This window comes from Watersipora subatra, chromosome 9, assembly GCF_963576615.1.
Source record: "Watersipora subatra chromosome 9, tzWatSuba1.1, whole genome shotgun sequence".
Taxonomy (NCBI): Eukaryota; Metazoa; Bryozoa; class Gymnolaemata; order Cheilostomatida; family Watersiporidae; genus Watersipora; species Watersipora subatra.
The window spans coordinates 46,463,129-46,473,919 of NC_088716.1; the positions used below are offsets into that span (position 1 = coordinate 46,463,129).

At 36.7% G+C, this 10,791-nt stretch overlaps 1 protein-coding gene across 1 annotated transcript; it reads left to right on the forward strand.

Moving 5' to 3' along the window:
- The first annotated feature begins 1,326 nt into the window (after positions 1-1,326).
- LOC137405369 (uncharacterized) lies at positions 1,327-10,043 on the forward strand. The gene is made up of 3 exons (XM_068091602.1): positions 1,327-1,511; positions 9,191-9,335; positions 9,874-10,043. The coding sequence occupies exons 1-3, from the start codon at positions 1,332-1,334 to the stop codon at positions 9,978-9,980; spliced, it is 432 nt and encodes a 143-aa protein (XP_067947703.1). The 5' UTR covers positions 1,327-1,331; the 3' UTR covers positions 9,981-10,043.
- The last annotated feature ends 748 nt before the right edge of the window (positions 10,044-10,791 follow it).

Sequence of the window (10,791 nt, forward strand, 5' to 3'; positions counted from 1 at the left end):
AGCCCTGACTTGGAAGATGAACCTACAATCCAAACTACCTATAGCTATAACTAACATTACAAATATTTATAGAGTTAACCAATGTGGCATAGCACGCCATCATGACTGACACATTTACTGTAAAGTTGTAAAATACTATTTAGCTGTGAGTTATTTTCTCCATTGTGGCTTCCAATGAGCTCTTCATCAAATAGCCATACTAATCCTCAAATGAATTCATATTGTTATGAGCTGAACCTACAAGACGTGGTTCAGTTTTAATAAATTAGTTTATTCGAAGCTAGCCTTTATATTATATAATTTCATGTATCCAACAATTTTCGTTGGCTGTACAAACGTACATTAACGCGATTACAATCATTTGTAATTTTTTTCTTCGTGAATGAAGCATAATATTAATTTTGAAGGTGTTTCTGTAATAAGTATATGTGAATAGAAGCAGTATTTAGAGTTGTGGGTCCACCTAACATAAATTAGCCCTAATGATTTGCATCGCATTTTGATCTTATTTAATTGTAGTTGTGCTTGAGTGAATGAATTAGCAATGAAATTGTTATTTGTTTCATTTTGAGATTATTTAATAAACATTAGTTGGTTGCTTTGTTCACTTATTGTTAGTGCAGGGCATCAGTCTTAGTAGATTCTTAGGCTAAAATTAAAACAATCAAAATTAACTTATCAAAACTGTGCTCGCATTCAGGAGCTGTATGAATATTGGGTGCAAGTCATCGCTGCCTTGATAATCAGCGAGCCATATTATCGGTTAGCCAAAATTTTAGAATACATACTTCTATTCAGTTTTAAACAATAACAGATATTGTACTTGGTAGGGTTAAACTGAGGTGCAGCACAGTCTATGTTGTTTTTTATTGTTTTGAGCTTGAATAGCTTTATTATAAGCCTATAAGCTACAACAATAAAATGTGAATGCTGGCAGGATTATAAATGATAATTTTAATTCTAAACCTGATTCGCTTCTAAAATAAATAAAAACCTTCCTCTTATCATCATATAAATTATATAGACTAATACATTCATCTCTCTTTTTTATGGAGACAACATTGCTAGTAGATTTGTTAACTTGTTGCTTATTGAACAGAATAATGGATCTTTGGAATGAATCTCTAGGCTGGCTCCAAGGTGATGTTTATAGCAAGTCCACCTTCGGAAGTGATAACAACATCACTAGAGTAAACAAATTTATCTCCTAACATCTGCACAGTCTCACCAAAGTTTAAGCACACACTAAAATTTTGTTATAAATAAGCACTTGACTCCTCCATCTTCTACTCTTAAACTACCCCACCTGCTAAAGGATGTCACGAACTAATATGCTATTCGGAGCTGTGGTGATTGCACTCAGCATCAGCTATACCTACTCATGGGTGACTGGAGCTCCACCGGAATGCACTTGGATGACCTTGTCTAAGGGAAAGCAGCCTAAATTTGATGACAAATGTATGAAAGGCAGCATTGGCTGGAGTTATCCTCAATTCCCACAACTTGTTGAGGTAAGAATCAGCTCAGAACTTCAGAAGCTTGGTGCGTAGTTAGGCTGTCTTTTTTCTCTCTCCTTTAAGTTGTAGTGATAATTCATCCTTGTGAGCCATACCCTGCTCACTGCCTGCCAACTAGACTCTGCACCTCACTTAGCAATGCTGTTGTGCACACGGATCATTCATTAATCATTTTTATGGTATATTTTTCACAATTAATTTACTTGATAAAAAATTAAAAATCAATTCAAAAACTCAGTAAAAAAATACTGCTAAGAATAAAATCGCTTTGGTTTTCTCACTATATCCAAATCTTTTCAGGCTTGGATAAAGCAAATAGTTTTGAGTAACTTAAATTGTAAGGTTGCAAGTTGTGTAATTGATAAGTATTTTGCTATCAAAAAAGTTATCTGACAACAGTAATCTACGCATTTTGGGGAAATCATTATCAGGCAGAATTTCAGTTTAATCAACTTACATCCATTGGCATGTCTGCGTCCAAGCACTATGGCAGGTCTGTGAAAAATATGTATTGTCATTTTAGCTATGTAGCTGACCATCTCCTGCGCATAAGAAAAAGAATTAAATCCATCGACAACACATTCTTACTGCATCCTTTTTGTTGTTGTCCAAGGCTTTTGTACAATACTGTTGCCTGTTATTTGCCACGCAAACACAACTCCCAACTTTTACTATAATAAAAACTGTGTCTGTCCGTCCATCGGTTCGAAGTCAAGGTTGGAGGTTGAAAAAAAATTATATCGTATGGGATTTGACCTCTTAAATATATATATATTTGTGGACAAATTGTTATCACAGCTAACGCTTGAGGTAGAAATTACTATGGGATTTAGGTCTATAATTATAGTGTGCTGGTCTGCTTACATGTGTAATAATATATTGCTTTTACAGTAAATCGAAATTGAGCAAATTTAAAATGTTATGTAAATTTTTGTGCACATCAAAATACTACATAAAAAGCATCTGCTGAGCGTCTGAACTAGAAAAATGAAAGCAGCCCATTTTACAAATTTTGTTAGAAATGCAAAGATATGTTTTATAATGCAAACATTATGAGTCTTATGAAACAGTAAGGATGTAATCGACAGAATTTGAACCCCCCATTGGAACTGAGAAAGACAAATCTACAATTGGCATTGATATAAATAAAAATATTAAGGTTATTACTATATAAGGTATAGCACCTCCAAAAAACATATTTTTAGCTAAAATTTTGTGTTTTCTCAAACCAGAAATATATTAAATGCCAATCACCAGCATGCTCTCTAATACAATTGTTTCTCAGCAGTGTTGGGTAAGGAATGAAAAGCACATGGGTCTTGTTCTGCTGTATGTTTAGCATTTAACTGTCACAATTCCCTGAGTAGAAATTTCAAATAGCAAATCAACTATGCTGATCCCACTATTTTTCATATTTATTGCCTCAATAAAAAATTGCAAACAGTTTTGAAATTAAGTTGCATTTTTTCTTCAAAATGATGTCATTTTGAAGGCGTTGGCTATTTAGGGCATATTGTTAATTTTGTGGCGTAACCTAGCTTACAATTGACCCCGATAACAACGCTAGCTTGTGATAAAATCACCCTTTTTTGAGCTCATTTTTCTCGGCGTTCTGCCTATTAAACATCCTGTAACAAGCTACGAGCAATGTTAAATAGCTTATCTACCTTTCAGAAAAGATGGATTATTTTGAAGGCCGAATTTAGAGAATAATAGGTTTAAGACGCCCAGCTCTATAATTCTAGATCGAAGTAAACATCCCTAACTTCCGTCCCTAAAAAGCTAGGTTACATCACATATTTATGGGCGGGACTTGTGTCGTTTGCGACACTGATATTGAATCGCTGTAAAAAGCCTTAAAAACAACAATGACTGTAAGTTAGTGGACCAATCTTTAATTTGAGTACAAAATCGGAATCAGCATGTCTGATTTACCTATGAATAAACAATGAAAGCTGTTCGTGGCAGTTATTGCTTAATGATTATAATACCATATAAATTAATAATAATCATCCATAAAGTAGACGGCCATGTGCCGCCTTAGCAACATAAAGTCAAGTTTCTTTAAGAACAGTCGATAAAATGCAAGTATGTAGCTTCAGCTGAACAATCTAAACTAAAATCAGAAGTTGTCACTACATGACACTGAATTTTGTACCCACTACAGTTCCTTGAAAATCGATTGGTTAAACTAAAACGTTACACCAGAGCTATTTTTAGAAATTAACTGTGACCCTAAAAATAACAATACTACATGGATTAAAGTTACAGTAAGTAAATAACTTGGATTATCATGTTACAAGTTTATTCACGTGTTGTCTGTAGCATAACTGAGCAGAGTGAGAGGTCCAAAACAAATATAAAGAAGCTCTTTCACGCACTAGCTATAAAGCACAAACAAGCTATCACAATTTAGCTATTATCGAAGGTAAAGCACACATACTCTAAGCATAATTGCACAGCAGTCTCATCTAAAAGCCATCTTTAACTACGCCTATGTGTACTATTACATAGCGCGTTACCAATATTTTTATGTTAAGTACCAAGTATACCAGATAATGATAATGTAAATACACATCACCTAAACAAAAACACTAGAAACAGCAAACCGCTAGCCAAACATGACAATTTTTATACAGTCAAACATGGATAACTCGTCCACGGATAGCTCGAACACATGGTTAATTCGAACATTTCCTTTGGTCCGTTCCCACATAATGATAAATTGCTATAGATAACTCGAACTCAACACTGTTAATTCGAACTGTTTTTTTGCCCAACAGCTACCGAAACGGTTGTTTTCACTTTAGAAAATCACTTTATTCAAAGCCATAGAGGTAAACTTCATCTTTTCATAATTCATAAGCGTCGTTATTACCACCATCGGCAAAATATTTTTGTCAACGACTTTTCTAAAAGTTTGGTGAAATTTGATTTATACTGCGATACGATGAATAGCACGGGTTAGCCGGGTCACGCGCGCAAGAATTTTCGCCACGCACATACAAAACAAAAATCGCATGTTGTTTTGTATGTGCGTGGCGAAAATCCTTGAGTGCGTGACTCGGCTAGCCCGTGATGAATAGTTTTCCGACGTTGATTCCGTGTTGAATCAACGTCGGAATGTTGAATGTTTAAATCGTCTTAAAAATTCTTGTAATTAAACGTATACGTTGTCTGAGCTACAAAAAACTATTCATCGTTTGACCTAAACACAGAATACGTGTGTACATTCAATAAGTATCTATTAAAAAAGCGTGAGTGATATAGAATGTACCGTAAAACCTCGTAAAACTTCTAATTGAACTGCCTCGAAGTGTTGCTCTTAACGAATCCCAGGTAAAGTAAGGTAATCTGCATAAACTTCAAGAAAAAACGGCAAAATTGATCGTGGGTAAAACCACAAAAGAAAAAAATGTCTTTTCTTTTGAGCATTTCAACAACAATCAAGTTTTGCCAATGTCAATCTGAAAAACGTCCTGGCAATAACATCACCTCAAACAACAAACCAATCTCAAGTGATAGAAAAATCTCTATACTTTTTCATAAAAACGTTTTAAACTTTACATTAGAAGCATTTAATTTGAAACAAGCCATTTGTGCTTTTGATTTATATTATAGTTTGTATATGTACATGTATCTACTAATAAATAAGTAAATATATGGACTTGTGACAGTGCTCTGATAACTTGAATGCTCTGATAATTCGAACACTTTAGCTCGGTCCCTTGAAGTTCGAGTTATCCATGTTTGACTGTATATATTTTTGACCAATGACAGCATTAGAAATGACCACTGTTTTATATGGTAGTGTGGTATACGGAAAATGGAGGAACAGGCTCAAGCGCGATCACCATGTTTCAAAGTGAAGTGCCAGGCATACTAGAATACTAACTAGTAGACAAGCCAGGTATACTAGAATACTAACTAGTAGACTAGCCAGGTATACTAGTATACTAACTAGTAGACTAGCCAGGTATACTAGTATACTAATTAGTAGACTAGCCAGGTATACTAGTATACTAACTAGTAGACTAGCCAGGTATACTAGTATAATAACTAGTAGACTAGCCAGGTATACTAGAATACTAACTAGTAGACTAGCCAGGTATACTAGAATACTAACTAGTAGACTAGCCAGGTATACTAGTATACTAACTAGTAGACTAGCCAGGTATACTAGAATACTAACTAGTAGACTAGCCAGGTATACTAGAATACTAACTAGTAGACTAGCCAGGTATACTAACTAGTATACTAACTAGTAGACTAGCCAGGTATACTAGAATACTAACTAGTGGACTAGCCAGGTATACTAGAATACTAACTAGTAGACTAGCCAGGTATACTAGAATACTAATTAGTAGAAGAGCCAGGTTCGCCAGCAGGAACCGAAGGGCATACGGCGAACTTATTCAGGTACTAGACGAGAAATCGCTGGAACTAATAATGAATGACAATAAGAATAATGGCAGAGCTGCCCTGGCCACACTCCGACCACACTACGTAAGCACTGAAACACCACGTGTACTAACTCTATATGAAGAACTGACTACACTAAGAATGACTGAGACTGAACACATTACTGACTACATTATTAAGGCCGAAAGAGCATTGACTGGACTCAAAACAGCAGGCGAGACAATCTCTGACAACTTATTAATAGCTATGATTTTAAAAGGACTACCAGACTCATTCAAACCATTCGTAGTCGTACACACTCAACTGAGCCAACACAAACCTCTGTCAGACTATAAAGCAGCACTACACAACTTTGCCAATACAGACAATCTACGACCTACTACTACTACCGCTATGAAGACAACAACATCTCATACTAGAAGACATCAACCTCATCATCCACCAAGCAGACCTACATCAAACAACAACAAAATGTGTTTGGCCTGTGGCAACACTACTCACACAACAAGAGACTGCTACTCTAAGACTAAACTGAACTGCAACTACTGCCACCAAAAAGGGCACATTGCTAAAGTTTGCTTCAAAAAGAAGCGGGACAACTCCAAACCTACTACTGAACACAAAACGGCTACTGCACAATTCCATCAACCTGACTTCACATTCATTACTAAGACCTGCACTGCTACTGACAAGACCAGTCACATGATAGACAAACTACTGGTCGACTGTGGCGCAACCTCACACATTGTCAACAATCCTGACAAATTCATCACATTTGACACCAATTTTGTACCAGACAAACACTACCTCGAACTAGCCGATGGACGAAGGAGCAACCAACTGGCTACTGCACGAGGAGTGGCTGTGTTCACAGTCACTGACAACTACGGTACTGAACGACAGATCAAACTCAAAGACACCCTACTTGCTTCGACATTTCCTACTAATCTCTTCTCTGTACGGGCAGCAACTGACTCGGGCGCCAAGATCACATTCACACCTAAACACTCTGAACTCATTTCACACGGCGTACACTTCAACATCATCAAAGAAGGACAGCCATACTACCTACATCAACCCACAACAACTACCACCCCCAGCCCTACCAAACCTCCAACTGGACATGCTACGAAGACGGGCGCTTACATGACCAAGACACTACAAGACTGGCATATCTGACTAGGACACATGAACTACATGGACATACGTAAACTCGAGACTGTAACGACTGGAATGACAATTACACAGAAGGACTCTACACCACCCACATGCACGACCTGCACACAAAACAAGATAACTAGACAACCAAAATCACAAGACACACGGACAATACTAGCCACGACGCCACTAGAGAGGATTCACTCTGATATATGCGGACCCATACAACCACAATCACGCGAAGGACACCGCTATGTCATCAATTACATCGACGAATATTCCAGCATGATATTTACATACTTCATGAGGAACAAAGACGACACTGCTCTAACACTAGAAACATTTCTGGCTGACATTGCACCGATAGGACAAGTAAAAGAGATCCACACTGACAATGGCACAGAGTACCTGAGCAAAAGTTTCCAGGACATTCTACTAGCAAGAGGAATAAAACACACTACATCTACTCCATACACACTTTACCAAAACGGTAAAGTTGAACGTTCATGGAGAACGCTCATGGAAATGGCCAGATGTCTCAACACTGACGCAGGATTACCAAAGAACTATTGGACTTACGCTGTTAGACACTCTCAATACCTTAGAAACAGAGCATACCAGCGCAGAACCAACAGCACAGCTTATCAACTGTTCACTGACAAGCAACCAGACATGAGAAACATACATCGTTTCGGATCACAATGCACATTCTACATCGGAGGTCACAAATTTAAACTGAACAATCGAGGCCAACTTGGCACCTACCTAGGTGTAAACCTGCGTAATAAAGGATTCTACGTAAAGAACAATCTAAACCACAGTGTTGTCACCACAAGAAACATTATTGTACACGACACTGCAACCAACCCTGACTATGACTACGCAACTACTGAGCCTTCCTACAGTACTGAGACACAGACTGACTCAACTGAGGCCACACACGGTTCAACTGAGCCACAGACTTACTCAACTGAGTCAACTCACGGTTCAACTGAATAATTTCCACTCACTACATCATCTCTGCCACAACCTATATCACAAGGCAGACCCAAACGAGTAACTCGACCACCCAGCTACCTAGCTGATTACCACACTAAGACAGCAACCGTGGAATACGCCTACAGCACAACGCAGCAGATACCCACTACATACAATGAAGCTATGCAGACTCTATGACCAAACCAGTATCCCGACACAAAATACAGATGCTCGATACACCAACGCTACCCTCACTGACATAATGGCTACGATAATATATGTTGGATTGAGGGGGGTGTTGAATAACAATCCAAAAATATATTATGTTTACAATATTATATTTGCGTAGAAGTAATGCGGCAATATTTTCTATTCGTGTTATTATTACACTGAAAGTTTCCTGTCTCTCTCTTCCGGTTACAAATTTAATAAAGTTCCATTTCTTCTCGCTGCGTGTTCACCCTTTTTCCGATCTGTACTTACAAGCAACCAACAATGAGCACAGACACAACATCTGAAGTAGTGATACGAGATCACTAGTGCTGACAAGTTAACACAAACAGAAATATCATCGCTCAAAGCCTTCCTTATCCAAATGAATTCGAGCTTGCTCAGATATGTTGAGAAGATCGACCGCGATTGTCTGCTCTGAGAACTGCGGTACTCTCAGTTGAAAGAAGATAAACTGTAAATAACTGTAGATATAAACTGTAATGAATGGCAAATAATGGAAATAAATAGAACAGACTGAAGATGTTAGTTGAACATGAAATTGACGATGATGATGACTCTGCAATAAAAGGGTTGCCAATAAATTACGACTCATTTTTCAGCCTAGATTTTCACCATTTTTGTAATGTTAAAACTTATTTAATATGCTTAAACCTGATACTATTGAATCACCAAAATTTGTCCTTCTAGATTACACATTTATTTACCAACTTACTGACCCTAGAACAATTGACCTACTAAGTTTTCTTATACAGTATTTAGTAGAGTGCGAGTGAGATTTTATCCTGTTTAGATGAGATAGATAATCTCATCAAATAGAATAATTAGGTTTGGTTTGAACTCAGACATGCACTTAATTTGTTGCAACTTAATGATGCTTGTAGGTAACATGGAGCCCTGGCCTTACAAGCCCTTTCCAGGTCTGCATTATTCCAAGTTCAAGCATGCAATACCTTTCATGTGAGACTCCTCTGAAGGCGGGAGACAGAGTGGGACAGGCTGTAGACTTGCGACCTCTAACAGACCAACGTTTGTATCAAATAGGAATCTTGATGCTTGCATTATACTATAACCTTTAACCTTTACCATAATCTTTAAAGTTTCTTTAGTTATGAGTTTTAATTAGTAGGTGAATTGTAATAGTACCATTATTTTGACATGTCAGTTTAAAAATCTTGATGTTTAATCTCTCTTCATACTTCAAACTAAGGCAACATTTTAAAAAGAAAATATATTCTTTTAGAATAGTATTGGTTTTCAATGTTGATTACGGTCAAAACGAGTCAACAAAAGTGACATATATTTAAAAAAAATGCATAAAATATGGACGGAAGTGATGAAATGTTAGTTTTTAATTGTAAACACAAGCTTTATGTTAGTGTGTAAAATTGTATAATGCTGACACTATATTTATAACAAAACCTTTGTTTGTTTACAATTTTTTAAGCATATTTAAATTGGCCATCCTCAAGGTCTCAATATAGCATTCATTTGCATCAACTTGGATAGCCCACAATTATCTAGTGGTGAGCATGTGTTTTATGGCCATATATTATATTTTTTCTAGATCCAAGAGCTGTGTGTATCGATTCTGATGAGGGAGAGGTAAGTCTGAACTGCCGAGGCAATGAATGGACTCTCATTGAGGTTATAGATTTTGAAATTAAACAGTGATGCAGTTGTGTAGAGCATGTCAGACAGCGACATAACGGCTGGTTTACAAACATCTTTGAAAACATGCCAATTTCTTTATAATAAAACAAACATTAAATAATTTGTTTCATTGTTTATTCTTCACTTTCTTCCTTTTAAGTATATTAGCCAATAGTACCAAACTTTAGAATGAATCAACTTAGCACTATGGTTATATTATTGATGAAAGAGTCTCTTAATTTTTGTTAAAACGATTGGTCAATGTGAGCAAGACAGCCAATGAAAAGAGGGGACTTTATTCCTATATAGTCAAGTCTTGGCCTAATGGTTTAGACTTTCGTGATGGTCTATGGGAAGTTTAAAGCACACTAAATCCACAACAGTTTCATGTGACCGCAGTGTAACAAATATACAAAAAAGTGTAAATAGAAAGGCCTTCCGCTGGATGTATAACCTCTCGAAATACTCCAAGATTAGTCACATCATGTCCCAGCAATGCTGGCTTCTTCTACAAAATCGACAGAGGACTGCTGATGTCAACTTTTTAAATAAAATAATTGCCGCAAAGGTAAAAATTGCGGAGGAATTGTTAGCTACAAATTAAAAACATTACATAATACAAGATTTGATGGCGAAAAGCGACCTGTAATAACAGATGTTAAAAAGAACTCTTTCTTTCATCGAACACCAAACAACATTCGGTAATCTTGACTCAAGTGATCTCTTTTTTGTATATTTTCTCTTGCAAAGCTTTAGTAAAGTGGTTGTTGCAATCGCTGCGATAGTGAAGCTGATCATATGAAGCTGCAAGCAAAGTTTACAGGTTTTCCTT